The 27273-nt window shown below is 36.0% G+C and overlaps 2 protein-coding genes across 4 annotated transcripts in view; both read right to left on the reverse strand.

Moving 5' to 3' along the window:
- LOC126615409 (UDP-glycosyltransferase 76E2-like) overlaps positions 1-25369 on the reverse strand; it is a 45355-nt gene extending 19986 nt beyond the window's left edge. The window contains exons 1-2 of one of the 3 annotated variants that reach the window (XM_050283232.1): positions 24684-25369; positions 24374-24592 (exon numbers count right to left, since the gene is read on the reverse strand). In XM_050283232.1, coding sequence (XP_050139189.1) covers positions 24374-24592; positions 24684-25200 — 736 coding nt within the window. In that variant the 5' untranslated portion in view covers positions 25201-25369. Of the gene's footprint in view, positions 1-23891; positions 24593-24683 lie in introns of all 3 variants that reach the window. The other 2 variants (XM_050283231.1, XM_050283230.1) reach the window with 2 other exon arrangements.
- Positions 327-2002, reverse strand: LOC126615410 (UDP-glucose iridoid glucosyltransferase-like). Its single transcript, XM_050283235.1, has 2 exons — positions 1431-2002; positions 327-1303 (listed from the first exon to the last, which is right to left on the reverse strand). Exons 1-2 carry the CDS (start codon positions 1909-1911, stop codon positions 429-431), a joined length of 1356 nt encoding a protein of 451 aa, XP_050139192.1. The 5' UTR covers positions 1912-2002; the 3' UTR covers positions 327-428.
- Positions 25370-27273: the final 1904 nt, after the last annotated feature.

Consider the following 27273-nt stretch of genomic DNA (forward strand, 5'->3'; position numbering starts at 1 on the left):
TGGGACATCCGGATGCTCTCCCCTTGGATGCTTCTATGATGCTTACCTTCCCACTTTCTAAACATTACTAAATGCACAAATATTGCATCTAGTTATAGGCATACACTAGCAACTATGCCAACAACCAAGACCAAAAAGTCTTAAGTTCACATGACATAATCATCACCTAGCCTACCTAGCATGCACCAAAGTCTATACCTAGTCTATAAAGTATAACTTTGCTTGTGGTAGTCACCATGTCTTCAATTGTTGTCAACACATGACTCATAATTACTCACAAATGTATGAGCCAAACAAAACACTTATGCATTACAATATATAGGACATTTTATTCAAAGTTGAAGATGGACAACAAAGAAAATCTTTCTTGCATCCATCTGCTGGAAACTTTATTCAAGGTTATGGTTAGAAATACGTTGTTGTTGCAATTAAAGTGACATGATAAGTTCTACAAGCTTATTCAAGAAACTGTAGGAAGAACCACCATTCCTCAAAGAAACTTCTATTTTCTCCTTCAAATCCTTGGCTCTAACCCTCATCACCTCCCCATCAGCATCCACCATCAGTTTCCTGACAACTCTCTCAATCTCTCCTCTCTCTAACTCATTGTCCAAATGTAGCCCTACTTTCCATACTAGGCTAACATACCTGGAATGCACCTTCTGATCGCCAAAAGACGGTGTGCATATCATTGGAATCCCTTCAGACAAACTCTCTAGGGTTGAGTTCCAACCACAGTGACTCCAAAACCCTCCGATTGCGCGATGGGACAAAACTTTCCTCTGGGGTGCCCATTTTACAATGTAACCGCGTTCTCCAATCTCTTCTATGAAACCTTGAGGCAATTGCTCCATCCAATTTGAACCACTTACTGAGCCAGGTCTGATCACCCATAAGAAAGGCTGCTTGCTGTTAGCCAATCCCCAAGCCATTTCGGCAAGCTCTTTCTCATTGATAGATGCTACACTTCCCAAGCTTACATAGATAACCGCATTGTTAGATTGCTTGTCGAGCCACCCAATGCAGCTGGTGTCCTCTTCTAGTAAGCTACTAGAAGCTGCTGCTTCAATCCTGTGAAGAGGACCTATGGAGAAGATTGGAACTGGGCATTGTTGCTGGATCTGTGCTAGTGATGATTGTTCAAGACAATCAGTGGTGTTCCAAACGATTGCCGATGCTGTCCTCACATCGTGTGCATTACCGGCTAGTTCTGAGTACTTTTCTAATGTGTCGAAGTTGTTGGTGGGCAGATCCTTCAACCTGAGGTGATCAACATCTGGCAGCGGATTCAGTGACTGAGAGTCTGCAATCCAACAGTGTTGTGTTCTTAGTTATAAGTAAGAAAAACGAACATCTGGGAATTAGAATAGCTTTGCAGAATGATAGACATAGATTTTGCATTCTGATTAAGAAATATATATGGCACATACCTGGGAATGGGATGTAACCTTTTGAATGAAGCCGTAGGAGAGCAGTACGAGCTAGAAAATTGGTAACGCTGGTAGTTCGTAGCATGATGTTTGGGATGTTTAGATCCTTAGCTACAGCTTTAGTGAAGTACATAAGGTCATCATGGATAAGGCATGTGATTTTGTTCTCGGGATCCTGTTCCATAAATTGAGTCAAGCGCTGTCGGAAACACGCTGTGCAGTTGGCATTTATGGCCAGCGAAATGGCCACTGCATTCCCAGATGAGATCTCTTCAGCAGTCAAGCCATCTTGTATTGGAAAGAAGGTGAAATCCGGGTGGTTTGAAGGGTTGGGGGAGTTGAACTGGGTGTGAATAACAGTGATAGAAAAGCCCTTTGAGTGAAGGAAGGAACCCAGCTGAAGCATTGGATTTATGTGACCTTGGTATGGACATGGGAATAAGACCAACCTGTTACTCTGTGTTTTCTTTTCCATCTCCATCCTTCCTTCTTTCTTTTTTCTCTTAGAGAGACATAGACACACACCCCCAAAAGGTTACAGTGATTGGATTTCTAAATTTTTGACTGCATCATTGAAACCCTTGGAGTTTTTATAAAGGTGAGTTATTAAAAACATCCTTTTTTACCTTCTGCATAAGCCTCTAAATTCAAGCTCTTGATTACTCTTTGATTTATTCAGGACAATGACTGAATATAAAATACACACACACACACATCCCGATTTGCCATCCCAGTATCACAAGCTAATAACACGATGTCATAAATTTTAACTTCTTCACATTACATTATATTATTGGCACAAAATATCACAAGGGCATATACGAGCATCTATAGGCGATAGCTATTCAGCTACCAGTAGCTTTGGCTACATCTTCCTGGATTAAAGCGGTAAGCGGTAACGGCTGATTCTCTCATCTCTTCCAGAAGGGATTGATGACAATTGCAGATAAAATATCTTTGGTCTAAAATAATTTTATTGTCATTGTTATATTGTTAGACAAGGGAAAAACAACAAGCTATGTCTTCATCTCTTAGGGATCACGATAAGTTGATTGTCCTTGTTGAATTAGTATTCCTCCAATACCTAAAGTTTAATACCTTTAACTTAATTAATTGTTGAACAGTTGTTTTAACCTTAATTTTTTTTTCCAGGAAAAATGTGGCTTTTGAATTGAAGAAATGCTGCCTCCTTACACAGTGACACCTGAAAATTTTCATTATTTTGTCTCCCTAACATTACTATTTGTCAAAAGGGAAGCGTAGAAAATTAGAAATCAATCTCCTTTCATAAATTCAAGCCCCAATGAATGGTACACACCTTCCTTCCCTAAAATTCCACACATTTCCTGCCAATCCTTTGTTCAAGATGATTGACCAATCAGATTTTTCGTAATAAAGATCATATAAATGAGCTGATAATGAAAAAATTTGACGAAGTCATCGTTTTTATATTTCACTTTCATTGTGAATTGGCAACACTGACCTAAAAAAATCTGAGTTTTGCACGAATCATAATCAAACGTAATAAAATTGTGAATAAATTTAATACAAGTAGGCCTGACAATTTCTAACACGATTTGATAACCCGACACGAAACGACACGAAATTAACAGGTGTTCAGGTCGACACGATAACTAATCGGAATGTTATTGGGTAACTCGATAAGCACCTGTTAAGATAACGGGTTGGTTCGGGTATATATGTGGGTAACACGATACACGATAATCAAAATATTAATTTTATAATTTTATAACCCTAAAAAAAACCTATAATAATTATATATATTAAATTAAATGTTAAAAATTGGTGACCATTGGATCGGCTTAAATATATATACCATTCAATTTCTTAAGTGTTATACGTACAAAATAAATAAATTTAAATCTACTTAATATATATATACACACACACACACACCATTGAACTTGATGGGATACAAATTTTACGAAATTAATTTCAACGATTCAACCATCAAACTTGTTTGTATATGCTTTGAGATTGCATTAGCAAAAATTGAAAAAAACAAACATTCAGAGATCAAGTAATGGGACAAAACTTTTCGACGGTTATCAACGAAAAATCACAATTTAACTGTTATTTTAACTTCGATTTTGATGATTTTTTACAGCTACACTCCTTGACCCTGAATACAATGAATGAACTCGATCTTCAATTTAAAATATTTACACTAGTAGATACCACAAAATCTTATGTTATACTTAATGAAAGTATGCATAAACTCTTAAATGTTAGTGAATATATTGTTTTATGGGATATGCATTCTACGAAATTAGTTTCAACTATCCAACCGTTAAACATGTTTGTAACTTTGAGATCGCATACGCCAAAAATTGCAAAAAACAAACATTTAAAGATCAAGTAACGGGACAAAACTTTTCGACGGATATAAACAAAAAATCATGATTTAATGGTTATTTTAACTCCGATTATGATGATTTTTTTACAGCTACACTCCTTGGCCTTATATGAATACAATGAATGAATTCGATCTTCAATTTAAAATATTTACACTAGTGGATACCACAAAATCTTATGTTATATTGAATGAAAGTATGAATACACTCGTTAAATGTTAGTAAATATATCGTTTTGATGGGATATGCATTCTACGAAACTAATTTCAACGATCCAACCGTCAAACTTGTTTGTATATGCTTCAAGATCGCATACGCCAAAAATTGCAAAAAACAAACATTCAAAGATCAAGTAACTGGACAAAACTTTTCGACGGTTATCAACGAAAAATCATGATTTAACGGTTATTTTAACTTGATTTTGATGATTTTTTATAGCTACACTCCTTGACCCTATATGAATACAATGAATGAACTCGATCTTCAATTTAAAATATTTACATTAGTGGATATCACAAAATCTTATGTTATACTTAATGAAAGTATGAATAAACTCTTAAGTGTTAGTGAATCTATTGTTTTGATGGGATATGCATTCTACGAAACTAGTTTGAACGATTCAACCTTCAAACATGTTTGTATATACTTCAAGATCACGTACGCCAAAAATTGCAAAAAACAAACATTCAAAGATCAAGTAATGAGACAAAACTTTTTGACAGTTATCAACGAAAAATCACGATTTAACGGTTATTTTAACACTGATTTTGATGATTTTTTACAACTACACTTCTTGACCCTATATGGATACAATGAATGAACTCGATATTCAATTTAAAATATGTACACTAGTGGATACCCAAAAATCTTATGTTATACTTAATGAAAGTATGAATAACTATTAAGTGTTAGTGAATCTATCGTTTTGATGGGATACGCATTTTACAAAACTAATTTCAACGATCCAACCATCAAACTTGTTTGTATATGCTTCGAGATTGCATACGCCAAAACTCGCAAAAAAACAAACATTCAGAGATCAAGTAACATGACAAAACTTTTTGACGGTTATCAAAGAAAAATTAGGATTTAACGGTTATTTTAACTCCGATTTTGATGATTTTTTACAGTTACACACACTCCTTGACCCTATAAGAATACAATGAATGAACTCGATCTACAATTTAAAATATTTACAGTAGTGGATACCACAAAGTCTTATGTTATACTTAATGAAAGTATGAATAAACTCTTAAGTGTTAGTGAATCTATTGTTTTGATGGGATATGCATTCTACGAAACTAGTTTCAACGATTAAACCGTCAAACATGTTGGTATATACTTCAAGATTGCATACGCAAAAAATTACAAAAAACAAACATTCAGAGATCAAGTAACAGGACAAAACTTTTCAACGGTTATCAATGAAAAATCACAATTTAACGGTTATTTTAACTCCGATTTTGGATGATTTTTTTACAGCTACACTCCTTGACCCTATATGAATACAATGAATGAATTCGATCTTCAATTTAAAATATTATACTAGTGGATACCACAAAATCTTATGTTATACTTAATGAAAGTATGAATAAACTCTTAAGTGTTAGTGAATCTATCATTTTGATGGGATACACATTCTATGAAACTAATTTCAATGATCCAATTGTCAAACTTGTTTGTATATGCTTCAAGATCGCATATGCCAAAAATCGCAAAAAACAAACATTCAGAGATCAAGTAACGGGACAAAACTTTTCCACGGTTATTAACGAAAAATCACGATTTAACCAGTGTTCTAAAAATCGGCCTAGGCGGCGCCTAGGCGTTGGGCGGCGGAGCCCCGACTATATTTCGGCCAAAACGTTCACTTAAGGTGGGGAGGATTTAGGCGGTCGCCTAGGCGCTCATTAGGCATTCTAGGCTGTGTTAGGCGGCAGTCAAGGCGGCTGCAAATCCCAAACTCACTGCAACTCTCGCAGCAAATCTGCGTCGTACGTAGAAGCAGAGCCTCAGCGAGCTTCTGAAGCTTGTCGTCTATGAGCAGATGAAGGCTCGCCGTCTATGAGCAGATGAAGGAAGATATAGTACGAATAGAGAGAGAGAGCCTCAGCAGCATGAGTTGCAGTCTTGCAGATTTAGTTTTTAGCATCTGAAAGGGCTAATGAAGAAGAAGAAGTGAAAAGGTTTAATGGGAATGATACTTTCACTTTTCGATGGGTCAAAATATGGTTTTGATTTGAGCTCCACCTTGGGGAATGTAAGAGAGGTGGTGGAACCCGGTTTTTAATTTTGAAACCAAGCATTGGCACACTGCATGGTTTTGTTATTGGGGAATGTTAGAGAGGTGGAGTGGAACCCGGTTTCTAATTTTGAAACCACCCACTGACACAATGCATGGGCTTGTTATCTTTTGAAAAGTTTGAGATATAAATAAATATATATATCTATATATATATATTATAAATGTTATATGAATTATTTAGATAATGATTTTTTTCTTAGACTATCATATTATATACATAAAATAAGTAATTATATAGTCATATAATATATAATAAATCTAAATCTGTCTAGGCGTTAGGCCTCAGCTCGTCACCTGACTAGTGCCTAACGTTTTTTAGAATCATCTTTTTGCATTTTATCATTTTTTTATATTATCTTATCCTTAGATTTCATACAAGTATAATTTTGTGTAAGTGTCAATATGCACTTATTTACAAGATATATAAGAAATTTACCTAAATCCGCCTAGGCGCTAGGCGCTAGCCTGCCGCTCGACTAGCGCCTAGCGTTTTTTAGAACCTTGGATTTAACGGTTATTTTAACTCTGATTTGAATGATTTTTTACAGCTATACTCTTTGACCCTATATGAATACAATGAATGAATTTGATCTTCAATTTAAAATATTTACACTAGTGGATACCACAAAATCTTATGTCATGATGATCGATGAAAATTGAAGATTTTGTAAAAGGAATAACATGCAAGCTTTGAGTTCCATTGGCAAGGTTTAAACTTTTGAGAAAGGCTTCATAACCTTGAAAACAAAAACTCTTTCATTTTGCATATCCTTGCACATTTAATATTTTGTAATAAACTAGTAGTGTATGGATGTTTGTTTATTATGCTCTTATTTTCGAGTGTAGATGTACTACTTAAACGACAAATGTGTTTTAATGTTTTGAAGTAATATTTATGTGGCAATGTGTGGTATGTGCAAATTTGAGAAAAAAAAAATATTTTTCTTAACGGATCATAACGGGTCGGGTCTGTTAAGATAACGAGTGTGACATGACACGACTTGTTAAGATAACAAGTGTTACACGAAAACGACACAAACACGACAAACATGACCCATTTGCCAGGCCTAAATACAAGAACAAGAGTCCTGCTCTTCTAAGGTTTGATTTTGAGGACTTGTGAGGACCAAATGCATATTAGCTACAAATTGTATTAGTTTAGATCCAAAAGTTTAAATTTTTTGACAAGTTAATAAAGCAAAACAAGAAAATGAGTTTTCTAATAGTTCATGAATTTTAAGTTGGTTTTGATTATTAAGTTGTCAAATATTTTAAGCCTTTGGATCTAAATAATCTAGTGGCTAATATGCATTGAGTCGTCAGATCCTCATTTTGAGAACCCTACAAGAGCAGGACTATAAGAACAATTCATGCTCCAAATGGTCAATCATCTTGGTCAAATGGAATTCGTGCAAAATCATCTTGAGCTGAAGAAATTGCATGTAGGGCATCGCTGAAAGATCGGGTTTCTTTCTGTCGGTATCCATATTCAACGTCTCCACCATAACTTTACGCAAATGTAGGTGTTTATAAGTTAATGTTCTTGTGAAATTGGTAATAGTATATATGAGAATGAAGCCCAAAGGGAATGGTTGGGGTGGCAGCTTTCAAGTGCTGCAATACCAGCCAGTGCAGCCACCCAACTCCTTTAATGAAGGTTTTTAGTTATAATAAGAACATTGGAATTGCATGTTAGCGTCGAGAAATAATGTACTTGAATGGCTGGCCACTTTCTCGAATCTAGCTAGTGGATGACCATAGGCTGCATTTTGCAGTTAGTATTTGGCAATGATATATCGGTTTGTATCGGAAAGTTATAGGGTGTTACAGTTGAACTGAATTAGATCCTTTTTCAACTTCTAACTTCTCATTATTGTCAATTTCTGGAATCCAAACTTGTATAGCTTCAAAATTTGGAATTCAAACTTGTGTAGTTTCAAATGTAAGGGGGTACCTTCGTTAGACAAGCGACGACATTGTTCAAGAATCAATCAGAAATGTTGTGGTTATAGGTCTCTTCTGGTTTCCCTTAAGCACTAGTCTAATTGCTTTGATACCATTCCGAAGGAGGAGGTTGGACTTTATTCTATCGGAGTTCCACTTCCGGGCAAACCTTGTTTTATGTCGGAGTATGAAAAGTTGTGTCTTATTGTGTGATTAAATGTATGACATAGATGTGTCTGTATTTTCTACTATTTATTTTTCGTTTGTTAAAAAAATTCACTCATACCATCGAGTTTGTTTAGAATCTAGTAAATTTAGTTCTTTTGTATGATTATAATATGTTTTTAACTTTAGATCAAGCCCACCTTATTTTCAAATCCCGGTCCATCGCGGGCTGTGTTCGTCTACTTTATAGCATACAAAATATCATGAATGATGAAGCTTACGATAACTGATTTTGCTAATTTAGTATGAAATTGGATGCTACTCTGTTTATAGTATGAACGATGAAATTTACAAATGTGGGTTAGACTAGTTGATTATGCTAGTGTGTTTGTTCCTTTGCAGCCAAGTTATTCTCATCCTTGTAAATTAGACTAGTGTAATATCTCTCAGTCAAAACAAAATTTGTTGATCCTTACATATGGTTGGCATATCAATGGGACTGCTTGAAAGATACTCTCAACGGTTCAATTCCAACCACAATGGCTCCAAAACTGTCCAACTCCTGTGTGTCGGGACTTGCTTTCGGGGTGCTCATTTCACTATGTGCCCCCTTTGACCAACCCTTTATTGGAAACCTTCGGGCAATGATACGGAGTCCGTCCGAACCTTTTATTGGAAACCTTCGGGCAATAATACGGAGTCTGTCCGAACCACTCACAAGAAAGGCTTCTCATTGTTGGCCAGACCCCATGCCATTATATAAATCTTCATTATCCATGAAAGCTATGCTTCCTAGGCTTACATAGCCGATAGAGAGTTTTGTGCTTGTTTATCGAGCCATGACATACAGCTCTGGCCATCTTTCAACAAGATTATAAACATGGATGGAACAGTTTCTTGTAGAGGACTGATAGGAAACTGTAACGACCCATCCCCAAATATTACGAATTTTATAATTTTAAAATGTGAAATTACGAAAATGCCCTTCGAGGCAAATACGTTGACTTTTGTTGACCGTCTTGTCATGTCACATAAGATCCATTCCCTTGGCGTATCCTCATAGTACTCGTTGCTAAAAACTCGTGGGCGCAAACGGAATGTAATTTGGAGTTACAATGAAAGAGTTATTAACGAACGAAGTTGAGGGCAAAATGGTCATTTAACCATAAATCTGGAAGGCTCCAGATTTTGTTGGAGCATCAATTTAGTGCCATGTGTGTGGTTGTGATGGAAAGAAGAGGAGAGAAATGAGAGGGGTGTTGCCCAATCGGGAATGAGGGAATCTGGACCCGAAGGCCTCCATGGTTTCCGACGCCTTTCACGGCGGATTTTCGGCTAGTTGAAGCCACTCACCACCTGAGAAGCGTCAAATCGAGAACACCTATTTCAAGGATTTTCGACGGATCAAGGGTGACTTGAGGTATTTCCCGACTGAATTGAACTTTGACCCATGTATGAAAGTTGTTCCTCTCATTAAGATCTTCATTCCTGCAAAATTTGGGAATTTTTGGAGTTGTTGAATTTTTCGGCAAGTCGTGGCTGCCAGTCGGCGGCGACGGTGGCGCGTGGCCTTCTGGGCCGCCGCTTCATGGAGGTTTGCACGACGGCGCGTGGGGGGAAACCCGAGATCCCTCCTTAGGTTTTTCAATGTGTCGAATCCGAATTCGCTGTCCGTTTTCCCAAATTCTATCGTTTATGTATAGTTTTACTAAATGGTTCCTAATTGTGTTTAGATGTGCGTTAATAGGAAGCGACACCATTCTCGCTAGTTCAAGCTGCTCTCGGGCAATGGAAAACTTATGAGTGGACCCCTTCTTAACTTGCATGTTTTTATAAAATATTAGGCTTGTATTCACGAAAAACATGATTTCATGATTTTACGCTTTATGCATTAATTATGATTTATTCAAATTGCTTTTATGAAATATTTATGATTTATCGAAATTATGTTTTACTAAAGGCTATGAATTATTAGATTCTCGTTTATGAAATTCTAGGGATTTACGAATATGATTTATTTTACGGATTTATGAGTATGTACTATCTTGGATTGATGAAATGAGACTTTGAGGTTTTGAGTTTTGGATTTGGATATGAGTTTTTGAGATATGTTTTTGGTGCTTATCTAGTGGGTTATCATACAACACATCCACACAACACGGGTATGTAGATGTCTATGGCCATAGGGCACAATTGATGATATCTATGTATATATTTCTTCTCCTGTGTAACCCAGAGTCGTACAGCTTCACCTTTGGATGATGGGGCCTACCATGTTTCTTCAGTAGCGTAACCCAGTGTCGTACAACTTCATCTTTGGGTGATGGACATGTATTGCCTTCGGCCGAATGAAGAGTTAATGATATTGATGACATACCCCTAACTTCACTGATGAAACTATTGTCGAATAGCTTCACTAGACACGGCTAGTGTCGGTGTGTGATGTTATATATATTCTCTTCTCTGGCGTAACCCGGAGTCGTACAGCTTCACCTTCGGGTGATGGACCATAGTTTCTTCACTGGAGTAACCTAGTGTGGTACAACTTCACCTTCAGGTGATGGACATGTATTGGCTTCGGGCGACTATGATACCCCTAGAGAGTACAGTATGGTTGAGATCTATGGATTTACCTTCGGGGGGACGATAGCATCATTATCAAGCATTGTTTTACATGTACATGCTTTACGAATGTTTCCATTGCATGCTAGAGTTTTCAGAAAACTTATTATGTAGTATTATATATGTTTTCAAAACAAGAGGTTAATATGTTTAGAAATAAATCGGTTTTCGTATTATTAGTATTATTATAAACTTGGTCCACTCACCTTTTCCGTTTTTACGCCCCCTCAGGATATAGATTTGAGGCACACGATTCCGGCGTCAGGGCACTTCCACTTAGGCATCTTCGAGCCTCCTCTGTGTAGGTCCCATTCCTCGGTTTGTACCTTTCCATAATAATTCTTTCACATTATTCTCGATTAGTTGTATGCTCTGAACAAGATTATGCATTAGTGTATCCCTTTCAAATTACATATTTTATTGGTATGCATGTTTTTAATGGCTTCGTCATCCTCAGATGTCGGTCAACACGTGCTTACCCTAATATTTGAGGATATCGGGGTTGGGGCATGTCAGAAACAAGAATTTGGTACTCTTGCTCGTGCTGTGCCATCGATGGTTGTTCGAGGTAGTCCATGCTGTTCCAAATGACAGCACAAGATGACCTTGAATTGTGGGCCTTCGCTATTAGTTGCAGCAAGTCGTCCAAATCCTTGAAGTTGCTAATGGGTAGATCTTTAAATCTGGGTGGTTGAAGTCCTGGCACCAGTTCCAGCATCATAGAATCTGTACTCTGATAGTTTAAGCATCGGAGATCTTAAGGTTAGTTTAGATATTGGCAAAAATTACGAAAACCAAAGAGTCATCAAGTCTTATTTCCCGCAAAAGGGTTAAAATCGTAATCAGTTTGTTGATCGATATTATGTATTTATATCTCATAGTTTCTGTCAAGACGGAAGTCGAAAAGATGAGATGTCTGATTGTTACCTTGAATTGGAATGTAACCATGTTTTAGGAGCCTAGGAATTGCTTGGCAAGTCAGCATGTTTTCTGCACTGCTAGTAATCAATATGATGCTAGGCAACCCTAGATGATTAGCCAACTCTTTTGAGAAATGCATGAACTCATCCTAGATGATTGATGAATGAAATCTTACTATTTCGGTCCTCTTTCTCCATCATCCGAGCCAATGAGTCTTGCAGTGGGGCTTTGTAGTGACGTTAAAGCCTGATATTGCAGCTATAAAGTTGTAGGACGAGGCATTTTGCTCACATAAACCATCGGACATCTTTTAAGAAGTCGAAATCAGGGTAGTCCTATGGATTGGGAAAGTTGAACGTGGTATGAGCGACTTTGATGTCGAAGCCTTTGGAGAGAGGGATAACGCCCAGTTGAAGCAGCGGAGTTATGTGCCCTTGGAACGGGCATGGAACCAGCTCCGATCTGCGGCTCGTACATTGTTTTTTCCATTGCTATTGAGATTTGTGTAGCTATAAGGGAGTACTTCAAATAAGTTGGATCTTCATTCCTTGTATCTTATAAAGTAGCATGCATCCAAAAGTCAGGATTAAAGTCCTTTGTATGGACAATTAAGTTGGAAAATTAGATCTTAGATAGAGTTGTAAGACTATTTTAGAGTTGCACACTTGTATGTAACATCTCATATAGATTAAGGATTGCAAAGATTGATTTCAATAATACTTGTACGCTAATAAATATAGTGTATTATTAGGATTTTATAGGTAAAGCAATCCTGCTACGAATAGTAAACTTAATCAGATATGAATACTAAAGTTTAGGTGATAAAGTCTCGTTCAAGTAGAATTACATGATGGGAAGTTCCCTACTCGAATTCCACCTCTTTTACTATATAACAACGGTCTCTGCTGTCACACTCGATACACAGAAATAACCCTTCTAGCCCCATTGAATATAGTAGTGATAAGGTGAGCGAAAGAGAGTAGAAGATTATTTATTTTTGCTATGCAGTTGTCACAATACAAGGAGAGATGCAGACACTCGGAAGATTGCTCAACGGAGGTTCTAATCCGGATCAGTGTTTTTAATTGATTATGATTTTCCTTTTTACATGTGGTATCAGAGCCATTCATAATACGACTAAAGACTTATTCGGTATAATTTATAACCAGAGTCCACGACATGTTTTAGATTTCAATCAAGAAATAGATTTTAGGCTTTCAAACATATAACGTACGAAGAGTTGACATGTTGAAATCAATATTAAGAAGAGAACTGTTATTAGCACTCCAAAAATCTTATTCTACACAACTCATAAGTGTATTTTTATTTCTAATTATAGAAAATTTGGAGTGCCAAATGAAATTTTGAGAATGCTAATAATAATTCCCATTAAGAAGTGCAAATTGATGTTAGGGTGACATGCAGATTTGTCGTGACCTACAGTTTAATAATATCGGTTCAATGTTGCTCCAGCTTTTGGTTTCATGAAGTTAATCTCTGTAAAATCACTATATATATATATATATTTTTTTTTCTTTTTCCAAAGTCCCGTAAGAAGTTGCATATAATGGATACAACCAACAAGAAATCGACATTTTTTGGTATTATTTAAAAATTGTGTTCGTATCTAGGTGGAATAGAACAACCAACAAGAAATTAATATACATTGTTAAGATCTTGCTGTTTTTCTCAACGTTTTAATTCCCAACTTTAGTTGGATGTTTTCACTGTAAAAGCCAAGAAAATAAAAAGATGAGAGTTTGATTTCAGTAAGAGAACAATTTGTTTTCTTTATAGCCTGGGAACATTGAGTTTCTTAGTATGTCTTGTAGTGATTGTTAAAGGAGGAAGAAGCATAATTGAGAGTTATCTTGATTCACGAACAATATTGAAAACTAAAGAATGGACCAAAAGGTTGGTATTTTTGTGAGTGGTATGTATTCTGTTTAATCTTTGTTTTGGCTTTAGTAAATAAGGTAAGCCAATTGAGTCATGTATCTAAATACATAATGAATATGACAACAAGCATCTTACGCCCTAGAGAAGAAAATACATAAAGAAACAGCATATGTACAACTGCTGATTGGCGATATTGATGCTTACAATTTTGTCATGCTTCTCAAGAATTTCTAGGTTACTTCTACGGAACTCTAAAGACCACAAACTGAATTACAGGTTTTTTTGTATGTATATATCATTGTCGATCATCAGTAACATCAAACTGGAATAATATATGTTATCTACTATGGTTTGATTTATTTGTTTCTTGCCATACACATGCTATAGAGTACACCATTAATATTTTAACTGTAACTAAAGAAATATGAAACTGAGTCACTTATAATATGGTTTTTTAAAGCATGCATGAAAATAAGTTTCGATTCACATGGTATTTTCAAACCCAATGAAAGTGACAAAATTGGCAACGTGAGTTTATCTAATTAAGTTTATTTGTTCTTTGTGATTCCTTCATTTGGTAAAATGTCCACTGATTTAACATATAGAATTGTTTAATCCCATGGATATTTGGAGGTACCTTCATGAATCAAGTTGCAGTGTGGAGTTCAGTGGTTATTTATGAAGTCTTCAGAAAACTATGATCACAAAGCCACAAAACATGAACAGCCATCATTGGTTGTGTATTACTTTTAGTCCTCACCCAAGTCTTACTTGGGAAAATACTATTGTTTTTGTTCTCATTCTATTAAGATTTTCCAATAAAGAATGTAGTAAATTTGGTCTTGATATTTTTCCACACTAATCACATTGAATTGCAGAGAGACGGAAAAGGCATTAGGAAGCTACAAAAATTAATAAGATGCCTATCAGTTTGTGTTATTAGCTTCATTTGACACGCCCCAACTCCGATATCCCCACATATCAGGGTAGGCACGTGCTGACCGACAACCGAGGATGACGAAGCCATTTTATCCATGCATACCAATAAAAGATATGTAATTAGCAAGATTAAGCCAAAGCAGAAACGTGTTCAAAGCATACAACTACTCAAGAATAACATGGAAGAATGACTAACAAAAGATACGAACCAGGAAATGGTACCTACATTGAGAAGACTCGAGGATAACTAAGCCGAAGTGTCCTGACGACGGGATCATGTGCCTCGATCCTAACTCCTGAGGGGGCGCAAAAACAGAAAAGGTGAGTGGACCAATTTTATAATAATAATAATAATAATAATAATAATAATAATAGAAAAATTGTTTTTTTTATGAACATAGTAATAACCCCCTATTTTGAAAACATATATATAATACTACATATAGGTTTTATGGAAAACCCTAGCATGCCATGTAAAACATTTGTAAAACCTTTGTAAATCATATCCGTGAAGTACTCAATTAGGGGTATCATAGTCGCCTGAAGGTAGTGCATATCCATCACCCGTAGGTCAAGTTGAATAACTTGTCCATCACCCGAAGGTGAAGCTGCATAACATGTCCATCACCCGAAGGTGAAGCTGTATAAAATAGCATACATCCACACCGACACTAGCCGTGGCTAGTGCTGTTCGACACTGCTTTCAGTGGTGAAGCTGGGGGCATATAATATATCATATCTCACTCCTCCATCATGTGTCCTATGGCCATAGACATCTATACCCGTGATGTGTGGATGTGCCGTATGATAACCCACTAGGTAAGTACCAAAAACATATCTCAAAATCTCATGTCAATCATTGTAGCTCAAAAGCTCAAACCTTGTCTCATAAATCCATGAAAGATAAATCACATTCACAAATCCAAAAACTAATTCATATCCGTTCGTAAAACGTAATTTTGATAAATTATAAATATTTCATAAACCATTAAATATAGAATTCTATAAAGCATATTATAAAACATATTTAAATCATTAAATATGAATGCATGCTAGGCTAATATTTTATTGCCCGAGAACCGCTCGAACTAGCAAGGCTGATGTCGTTTCCCGCTAAACCGCCTAAACACAATTAGGGACCATATAGTAAAACTATACTAAAATGTTATAATTTGGGAAAATTGATGGCGGATTCAGCACGTCGAGAAACCTAAGGAGGAACCTCAAGTTTTTCTCCCATGCCCCACCGCACGTGGAGCAGCTGGCCGTCCCAACTCGCCGGAAAATCCAACAACTCCAAAAATTCCCAAATTTTATAAGAATGAAGATCTGAACGAGTAGAGCAATTTTCATACTTGTGACTAAGGCCGATTTGGCCAGGAAAATCCCCAATTCATCTCGAACCTGCCGGAAACCCTAAGTTGGGTGGCCTTCGATTCAACTTCTCTGGTGCTCCGCCGCACCAACCAAGGCTTGAGACTTGTTCCTGGGTTCAAGAGAAGTTGACCCATGGTGATGGTCGACAAAGTTTGCTTTAGGAATGGTGGATCACAACCATGAGACCCTTGGCATCATCGTGCATGTTCTTCACAAAACTAGAGCCAAAAACTCGTCAATCATGGGTGGAAATTGAAGAGGGAAGGCCGATGTCTAGTTTTCAGGTGGTGAATCGGTGAAAATCGCCAAAAAAATGACTGAAAACTGCCGGATATAGCTTTGGGTCAACTGGGTCGCATGGGTTGGCTGGGGGGTAACCAGGTCCAGGGTGATCCGGTGCATCCCCTCTCTCTCCTTTCCCCTCCTTTCTTCTCTCCCCCATTGGTTACTTCCCTTTTCCCTTTCTTCCTCATTGGCCGGTTTCCCTCCATTTTCTCTCCTTTACTTTCCATCTCCACCGACCATCTCTACTTTCCTTTACTCTGGGCCACACACGTGGCTTTCCAGATTTTGCTCCAAAAAACTGGAGCCTTCCAGAAATGTTTAAATGACTATTTTTTCCTATTTTTACTCGCCCATAACTTCTTCGTTATAACTCCAAATCACGTTCCATTTACGTCCACACATCCGTAGCGACGAGTACTATCCAAATATGCCAAGAAAATGGATCTTACATGACATGACAAGGTGGTCAACAAAAGTCAACGTCTTTGCATCAAAGGGCATTTTCATAATTTCACATTTTAAAATTATAAAAATCATAATTTTTAGGGACGGGTCGTTACATCATCTCTCTGATCACAATCAACAGCTCATATATTGCATATTCATGTATTGGCTAAAGCCCTTCTTGTTAACTTATGAACATGATCAAAGAAATAATGATCAGAATTGCACTAGAATTCATAATGTGGAGAAAGAAACCCTTCCAAATGAGGTTTGATTGATTTAATTTTTTGTTTTTTCATGGTTCGAATTATAGTGGCATAATATATCATATACATATGTTTAAATTAGGTTTTGTTTCTCCTATCACAAAAATATGAAAACAAGGCTACATGAAATTCAGACATAGCTATGGTAGTATTATGAACAAAAGAAATTGTTATCAGTATTTCTTCATCCAAGGGTTTCGAAACTGTAAACTATATAGTTATGGGGTTAAAAGATGTTAACAATTTTTATGAGTATTTTGTTCTCCAGCTCCGACCGATTTAAGAAGAGAATGCACAGTATGAATTCTTAACCAAGACAATATCTATATCATGCATTGACTAACATGTAGAAGTATTTTTAGGCATGATAAATTCTTTGGAATAATAAAGGTTTTGCACTTTGGTATGACTATATGGATTGTTATATAGCATAAACATGGTATGTCACACTTATGTTTGCCATGAGTTATATCACTAAAGTTATACATCATGATTTGATGTGGTGTGAAATCTTGTAGTTGCCTTGCTTTTAATTTAAAGATTTATTTGTAAGGAAGGACGACGGTTTTCAATCCTTTAGCTAATATGCTACATCTTGTATGCTTTTTACTAGCTAACTAGTATTTTGAATCACACCATGATTGATCTTACCTCATGTAAAGTTCTATATATCTCATTTTTTCTTATAATTACATATTAAGTATAAGTTTTGATACATAAAGTTTTGAGCATAAGGATAATCGAAATTGGCTGAGGTATACATATAGTTGGAATCTATGGTGGATTTATACCTTTTCACGTATGACTATAGATTATTAATAAAGAAGTTTGAGTATAGGTACTTGCATGGAAAAATTAAAAAAAGAGTTGTTAGTTTGAGTATCGTTGGTCTGTATTGATATACTTGTAATTCGAATCAACACTTGAGAAAACTAAAAAGTCAGACATTCTAAATTTTCAGAGATCAAGAAAATTATGTTAATCTTTCAACATAGATGCACATAGTTTTCTTTTTATGCGTACTGCCTAAAGTTTGGCAAAAGTCTAAAGATAACCAAATTAATAACCTAAAATCATGTTCATCATCTTATTGACCGTGTGTGTTAATTAACTAAGAAGTTTATATGTTGGCAATTTTAGCTGTCTCAATTAGGGTGTATTTTGGTTATTAAATAGACATAGTGGTTCTATATTTTGTAAAGACAAGTCTGTAGTTTGTGAAATACCTGTTTGAGGTTAATTGAACTTGAAAGAGTAAACAAAAGTATTTTGAATAAAACTTTATTTGACAGTTTTTGTATTAGTTCTTTTGAAGTAACAAAAAAAAATAAAAAATAGTGACCACTGAGTGTTCGCCCAAGTGGGAGAATTAAAAAAGAATGTGGACTTCACACTCACTAATTGCCTCATCTGGTAAAACCAAGCTCATACTTATATAATGTTTTTGTAACATTGAAGTCGTACATAAAGTTTTATAGTGAGTTTTCATCTTAAAAGCGATTGTTCAAAGTAAATAGTTTACAAACTTTGAGTTAACTTTGTTTAACTCGTCTGAAGTACATACATTTGGAAGTTGACTAATATTAAGGACTATTAAGTGCAAAGAAAGTTTGATATTCTAAAATACTTTGTTTCCTTGTATAAACATTGTGAATGAGCTTAAGGTAACTGACATGCTTATCTTCATCTAGTGATTCAATTGTAACATAGATATTGAAGAAGCTCTCTTACTAATTCATTTCGTTTTCTTTTCTCAAATTTTAAGTTTTGGACAAAGTAATGTTTGTGTATTGCCGAATCTCTTGTGATAAGATTCGGTTTCATACTTGGGTGGTACGGAAAAAATTATGCCATGACAATAAGGATAACAGTAGTTAAAGTCTATTGGTGCATATTATTTTGGTTTAAATGACTACAATGATTTTATCAAACCTCAGTGTTTCATTCAAATTAAGTTCATGCATATAAAGTTTATATATGAATGTGCATTAGTACCTTTTGGAATGGATAAAAATGCATGAATTGAGATCATTCAGATTAAGTTGATACATATTCATATTGCTCTTAAAAAGGAATCCTTCAAGAAACATGTTGCAAGTTCTTCTATTCATTATTGATCTAGTAAATTAGTGGGAGCATTAATTTCAATTCAATCGGACATTATGTCTTACTATCTTTTCAAAATCTTAAGGAATAAATTTGGTTTGCTTAAAGTACATGCGCATAAAGAGGAAAAGAAAATAAAATAGATTGTGATTATAGCTAACCAGCCAGAGTATTTCTAATTAAGCTTATGTGAAGTCCTTGCTTGTTTGCATAAATTTAGGGCTATATGAGTTTTCAAGAAGCACGTGTCATAATTGAGTTTTAAATTGATTTTGAATCCATGAACCAGTGGGAGCCATTGGGCTTTTGATTCGTTTTTTAGTTTTTAATGTAATAAGGATTTTACAGCCTATCATAACTATTAAAGATTGTTGCTGTGTTTTGGGGACTTTTAGGTCGAGTGGACTTGGGCTTTAATTAAGAACGTCTTCTTGTCTCTCTTGGTATGGATTCGTAACAAGTCCCGGATATCTCGAAAGAGTTGGCTTGTCTTAAGAAATACCACAGTATCAACGGCTCAAAGATAGCATGATTGATCAAGATAATGACTTGTTTAAGTGAAGTGTCGTGCGGAAACTAGAAGATTATCAGTTTACACGAAAGAGAAATGATTTACAGGGTTGCATGGCATTTTGGGATGCATGATTTAGGCTTTCCTAGGGTGATAACAAGGCTTTTAATGGCTGTGATGTTTGACAGAAGGCTGTGGGAATTACCAAGGTTGCATGCAAGGTATAAAATATCGATGATATCAGAAATATCGGTAGTTCAAAAACACGGAAATTTCGATGGAAATATCGGGATATTATCGATATCGATAAAAATTGAATAAAAACCACGGAAATTATAAGAAAAACTTGGAAAGTTTTATTGAAACTTTGCAGAATGTTTATTTAGTCAATTATCTATTAGTTTATCACAAAAAATTGGAAGGAAATGCATTGCATGATAGATATAACTGATTTAAGTTGATTATATAGCAAGCTGGCAAACATTGTGAGTGTAGAAAATATGTAATAATTAATTAAAGAAGTTTAAACACACCATAATCATTTATATATAATGAATTAGTACAATATTTTACACTTTATACATTGCATGGTAAGATACATGAGTGACTTAGCAAGGTCTAAAATATCAATGATATCGGAAATATCGGTAGTCCAAAAAAATATTGGTAGTCCAAAAACACGGAAATTTTGATGGAAATATCGGGATATTATGGATATTTTAGACCATGGTTGCATGAATGGTGATGCTTGAAGTATGCTTCTAGACTAAATGGAACTTTCTGGACTTATTTCCTAGGTGGTTCTCTCCTTTGCATTCTCTCCTATCTCTCTATATTCTATCTTTTCTCATGTCTGTTCTTTCTCTTGTCTATTCCCTATCTTTAATAGATTTTCCCTCCTTATGTAAGTGAAGGGCTCTTATCTAGATTACAAAGGAATCTACCCTTGTGACTTGGTCTTCCCCTTCCTTTTCCCCTAGGCCTCCTATTATTCCCCTTTTGGTGTAAGATAGTTGCACTATTGAGACCTGCAGTTTGCTTATTCCCGAGACGCGCCTTTCCCAGGGCGGCCTTCCACATGTGCTAATTCTGATAGCGCGCCTCACAGCTTTCGCGAGTTGGTTGTTTGTGCAGGCTGGGAAGGGAAATTCAGCATTAAATGCCTGACTTAGTGGGCTTAACATGCATTTAATGTAGGAATCTAGTTTAGTTCTAACTAAGGGGATTGGTTTGCTAGGGAAAAGGATAAACTAGGCTAGTCTTCTCTCAATGTTGCCTGCGTGAAATCCAAAGGGTACGGGCTTGGATCTTTGGGCCCTTAAGCAGCCCAAAGTCTTCCATGACCCCGATTCCACGTAGGCCCGATAACCTTCCGTATCCATCCACACCACAATCCACTTGACAAGCCTCAAATATGTGACTAGGGCTCAACATGAATAATGATTAAGGAAGCATGGCGAGATGAATAGGCATGAGCATCGCGTCTTAATCACCATGGCATGACATGTTTTTAAATATATTCCTCGTTGATCCCGTGCCTTGGCATGTATTTGGGCTTGAATGTAGGCTTTGCATGACAATTGGTCTTTGAGACTTGGTTGGATTGATGTGTGACATTTTTGGACCCCAACACTATGTTAAGTTGCTACGAAAAATTTCCCAATTTCTCAGCTTTTAGTTATGTTAGTTTATAATTGCAACAACTTTTTTGAGTGTTGTAGCAGATATGCAACTATAAAGGCTTCTTTAGAAGTATAACAGTTTGACTGTGGTTTCAGTCATTAAGGGGGCCAAATGCTTAGTGTTATATAGATTGCACTTATAAGACAAATACTATGCATTGATTCATTCATATCTTGTTGGATTTTCATGTGTTTGTTAATTTCATGACAATCTTGGGGATAGTGTTTAATTTGTAAAATGTGATTCCCTCTAATTCTTCATGGATATTAGCTCATGACAGAAGTTTGTTTATCATGGATTTTAATGTTTTGATCTCATGGCCATTAAGAGCAACTTTTTTTTAATATTCGGTTTTGAGTATGTTGTATACAAGTGTTGACTCTAGTGGGAAAATGTAAGACTATATTAGAGTTCCACACTTGTATGTAACGTCTCATGTAGATTAAGGATTTCATAGACTGATTTCAATAATACTTGTACGCTAATAAAGAAAGTGTATTATTAGGATTTTATAGGTAAAGCAATCCTGATACGAATAGTAAACTTAATCAAATATGAATACTGAAGTTTAGGTGATAAAGTCTCGTTCGAGTAGAATTACATGATGGGAAGTTCCCTACTCGAATTCCACCTCTTTTACTATATAACAACGGTCTTTGCTCTCACACTCGATACACAGAAATAACCCCTTCTAGGCTTATTGAATAGAGCTGTGAAAAGGTGAGTGAAAGAGAGTAGAAGATCATTTGTTTTTGCTATGGAGTTGTCACGAAATAAGGAGAGATGCAGACACTCAGAATATTGCTCAACAGAGGTTCTAATTCAGATAAATGTTTTTAGTTGATTATGATTTTCCTTCTTACAAGAGTTAGTCCTTATATTAAAATAACATAAGACTTTAGGGGTATGATTTGGAAAAGACCTATTGGAAATTGTAATTTCGTAGGTAGACAATTGGTTTTATGAAGTAATACTAATAGTAAAATGTAAGTAAACAAACATAGAAAAAAAGTCGAAGGTTGAATATAGCCAATTCAATGCAAGAGAAAATAATGTTACGGCAATCTTTGACCCCCTACAAAGAGAGAATCTTCCGTAGAGTTGCCACACTATGATTGGTGGGTGAGACCAAATGCGGAGAGTGTTTTGTGTGTACGGGCATATGGTAGAGCTGCCACGCTATTGTTGGTGGGTACGTGTGGGACAAATGCGGAGAGAGTACTTTGTGTGTGCGGGATAGTCGCATGGTCTGGATGTCCATAATGAAGTTTTTCTCCTTACGATGAATGGATAATTGTCTATTGTTTTGTTTATTCAGTTACGTGATACCTTCTGTTGTAGGGTACTGAAGTGAGGAAACTCACGTTGTTGTTCTCCTCACGGCCATATGTGATGTTTGGGTACAAATTGTTTGGGTTCTGCATAAAAGCATACTTAACAAAATTAAAGCGCAAATCTAGTTGGACCATTTTAGTACCCTAACTCTAACTGAACCAACCACGCATCTTAGACCTAGTTTGGGAGTGAGGTGCTTAAAAAAAAAGCACCCATGAAAAAAAGCTGTAAGAGTTTTAGGTGTTTGGTAAACTGAAAAAAAAAGGCTTATTTTGGAAGCTGCTGTGAGAATAAGCTGAAATCAAAGGAAAAAACTGAAGCTGCTATTTGCAGCTTTGGAAAACTGGCTTTTTTTCAAAGCACACGGAGCTACAGTGCTCCTTTAATGAAAAGACCCACTATTAGATTGCTTTTTTTTCCAAAAGCACTTTTACAAAAAAGTTTACCAAACACTCTGCTGCTTTATTTCACAGCCGCTTATTCTCACAGCAGCTTTTTTTCAAAGCACAGCAATACCAAACCAGCCCTTAGTTTGCTCCATTCCTTCAAGTTCGAGATTTGTGTTACCAACTAATGCATCACAATCTTTCCAAAAAATAAAAAAAATAAAAAAAACTAATGCATCACAATATATAAGACATTTTATTCAAAGATGAGGACGGACTACAAAGAAATTCTTTCTTGCATCCATCTGCAGGAAACTTTATTCAAGGTTGTCGTAAAAAATACATAATTAAAGTGACATGATAAGTTCTACAAGCTTATTCAAGAATTTGTAGGAAGAACCACCTTTCCTCAAAGAAACTTCTATTTTCTCTTTCAAATCCTTGGCCCTAACCCGCATCACTTCCCCATCAACATCTACCATCAGTTTCCGGACAGCTCTCTCAGGCCCCGTTTGGGATTGAGGTGATTTTAAAAAAAGCCACTGTGAAAAAAAGCTGAGGGTCATTTTTGTGTTTGGTAAACTGAAAAAAAGGGCTTATTTTGGAAGCTGCTGTGAGAATAAGCTGAAAATCAAAGGAAAAGCTGAAGCTGCTATTTGCTGCTTTGAAAAAAAGCCAGTTTTTTCAAAGCACACGGAGCTACAGTGCTCCTTTAATGAAAAGACACACTATCATCCTACTTTTTTTCCAAAAGCACTTTCACAAAAAAGTTTACCAAACACTCTACTGGCTTTATTTCACAGCCGCTTATTCTCACAGCACAGCCGCTTATTCTCACAGCAGCTTTTTTTCAAAGCACAGCAATACCAAACCAGCCCTCAATCTCTCCTCTCTCTACCTCATTGTCTAAATGTAGCCCTACTTTCCATACTTGGCCAACGTACCTTGAATGCACCTTCTGATCGCCAAAAGACGGCAGGCATATCATTGGAATCCCTTCGGACAAACTTTCTAGCGTTGAGTTCCAACCGCAGTGGCTCCAAAACCCTATGATTGCGCGATGGGACAAAACTTCCCTCTGGGGTACCCATTTTACAATGCGACCACGTTCTCCAATCGCTTCTATGAAACCTTGAGGCAATAGCTCAATCCAATCTGAACCATTCACTGAGCCAGGTCTGATTACCCATAAGAAAGGCTGCTTGCTGTTAGCCAATCCCCAAGCCATTTCGGCAAGCTCTTTCTCACTGATGGATGCTACACTTCCCAAGCTTACATAGATAACCGCATTGTTAGATTGCTTATCGAGCCACCCAATGCAGCTTGTGTCCTCTTCTAGTAAGCTACTAGAAGCTGCAGCTTCAATCTTGTGAAGAGGACCTATGGAGAAGATTGGAACTGGGCATTGTTGCTGGATCTGTGCTAGTGATGATTGCTCAAGACAATCAGTGGTGTTCCAAACGATTGCTGATGCTGTCTTAACATTGTGTGCATTAACGACTAGTTCCGAGTACTTTTCTAATGAGTCAAAGTTGTTGGTGGGCAGATCCTTCAACCTGAGGGGATCAAAATCGGGCAGCGGCCTCAGTGACTGAGAGTCTGCAATCCAACAGTTTTGTTTTCTTAGTTATATGCAAGAAAAACGAACATAGAGTCTGTACTCTGATTAAGAAATATATATGACACATACCTGGGAATGGGATGTGACCTTTTGAATGAAGCTGTAGTAGAGCAGTACGAGCTTGAAAATTGGTAACGCTGGTAGTTCGTAACATGATGTTTGGGATGTTTAGATCCTTAGCTACAGCTTCAGTGAAGTACATAAAGTCATCATAGATAACGCAGGTGATTTTGTTCTCGGGTTCCTGTTCCATAACTTGAGTCAAGCGTTGTCGGAAACTCGCTTTGCAGTTGGCATTTATAGCCAGCAGAATGGCTATTGCATTCCCAGATGAGATCTCTTCAGCTGTCAAGCCATCTTGTATTGGAAAGAAGGTGAAATCCGGGTGGTTTGAAGGGTTGGGGGAGTTGAACTGGGTGTGAATAACAGTGATGGAAAAGCCCTTTGAGTGAAGGAAGGAACCCAGCTGAAGCATTGGATTTATGTGACCTTGGTATGGACATGGGAATAAGACCAACCTGGTACTCTGTGTTTTCTTTTCCATCTCCATTCTTCCCTCTTTCTCTTCTCTCTTAGAGAGACGCATACACACGCCAAAAGGTTAGAGTGATTGGATTTCTAAATCTTGGACTGCTTCATTGAAACCCATACAGCTTTTATCGAGGAGAGTTATTAAAAACATCCTTTTCGTTTTTTTTTCCTTCTGCTTAAGTCCCTAAATTCAAGCTCTTGATTATTCTTTGATTTATTCATTACAATGACTGAATGTAAAATATGTATGTATCTCCGATTTGCCATCCCGATATCACAAATTAATAATACAATGCCACAAATTTTAGTTTCGTCACATTACATTATATTATTAGCACGGAATATCACGATGACATATAAGAGCATATATAGGCGATTTTTATTTTTTATTTCCAAATTAGAAGGATTTGAAATTGTTGCTATACTTTAGGAGAGGGGGGTTCATGTAGTTAGAAATTTAACACTATCCACTAAGATATCAAATCACATGCAAATGCTTAGGTAGGCGAGTTTCTCGCTAACAATATAGCAGTTTTTAACCATGCACATGTCACCATATTTTTAATGCAACATTTATACCACCTCGCTATAGAGATAGGGTGATCAACATATGTAGAATCCTATCTTTGTAAGAAAGATGATAAGAATATGGTATGAAAATGTGGTAAAAGTATCATTTAGTTAGTAAAATTGTATTTTCCATTGAACTTCTCTTTTGGAGGATTCATAGCATTTGGTTGGTGGAATTATTGAGATTAGGTTAAGTTTACCTGTCCTTGTTGAATTAGTATTCCTACTGTTATATTGTTAGACAAGGGGAATCCAAGAAGCCGTGTGTCTTCATCGCTTTAGAGAATAGGATAAGTTACTTGTCATTGTTGAATTAGTATTCCTTCAATAACTAAAGTTTGTTTTTTTTGTCTTTTTTTGAGAAAAGGTACGTGTTGAATTAGTATTCTTTCAATACCTAAAGTTTTTTTTTCTTTTATTTTTATTTTTGAGAAAAGGTACTATATTCATTAACGATTGGAGTACGTACAATTAATGAGGATATAATGCATACATTGGACCTTAATAAAAATTTTGCCGGGGATTTCAACTCGATCGAAGAAAAAAAAAAGTGTCCCACACCAAACAAATAAGGAATTACTATCCTCAAAGAGATGATCCATAATTACATCAGGAGGTTCTTCAAATCAAAAAGTAGGATTATCATAAGTCAGACTCATTCGTGCTAATTTATGCACCACTTTATTCGTCTCTTTCCCTCTAAAACCAATTTTTCATTGGGGCAAGGCCTTAATTAATTGTTGAACGGTTTAATTAATAGGAAAACTAAAGAAAAATCCAAAAAATATCAATTTTAATGAAAAGTCCATGTTATAAGTATAGTGAATAGTACCAGAAAAATGTATAAATATGGTTTTTCGTAATTTCAGGAAACATGTGGTTGTTGAAATGGAGAAATGTTGCCTCCTTACACAATGACACTTGTATTTACCATCTTAACTAAAAAATTCTAAACACCACCAACAATTAAAATATTACTACAATAAATCACCTACATACACATCCTTTTTTTTTTTTTCCATAAATCAATATTATAAAGGGAAGTGATTTCTAAGCTCAATTTTATCCATTAATTAGTTGGATCATACCTTGCATGAGCCCACTTTTCGAGCTCAATTTTGTAAGGGAAAATGATTTTCACTCTTTTTATTTTTATTTTTTCAAAAGGAAAGGGTAGAAATCCAAAAGTTGGAGGTCATAAATTCAAGCCCCACAGAATAGTACACACCTTCCATCCCCAAAATTCCACACCTTCGTTGCCAAATCCAAAAGTTGGACCAAAAGTTGGAGGTCTTAACACGCCTCACCTTTTATAATTCTGTTGAAGATGATTGATCAATCAATTTTTCGTAATAAAGATCATACAAATGAGCTAATAATGAAAAATTGAAAAGTGATCGTTTTCATTTTTGACTTTTATTTCGCTTATGAATTGGCAAAATTGACGAAAAAAATATAATAAAATTGTGAATAAATTTAATATAATGGTTCATGAATTTTTAAGTTGGTTTTGCTTTATTAATGTAACGACCTGTCCTCAAATATTACGGTTTTATAA

This window comes from Malus sylvestris, chromosome 3 (genome assembly GCF_916048215.2).
Source record: "Malus sylvestris chromosome 3, drMalSylv7.2, whole genome shotgun sequence".
Taxonomy (NCBI): Eukaryota; Viridiplantae; Streptophyta; class Magnoliopsida; order Rosales; family Rosaceae; genus Malus; species Malus sylvestris.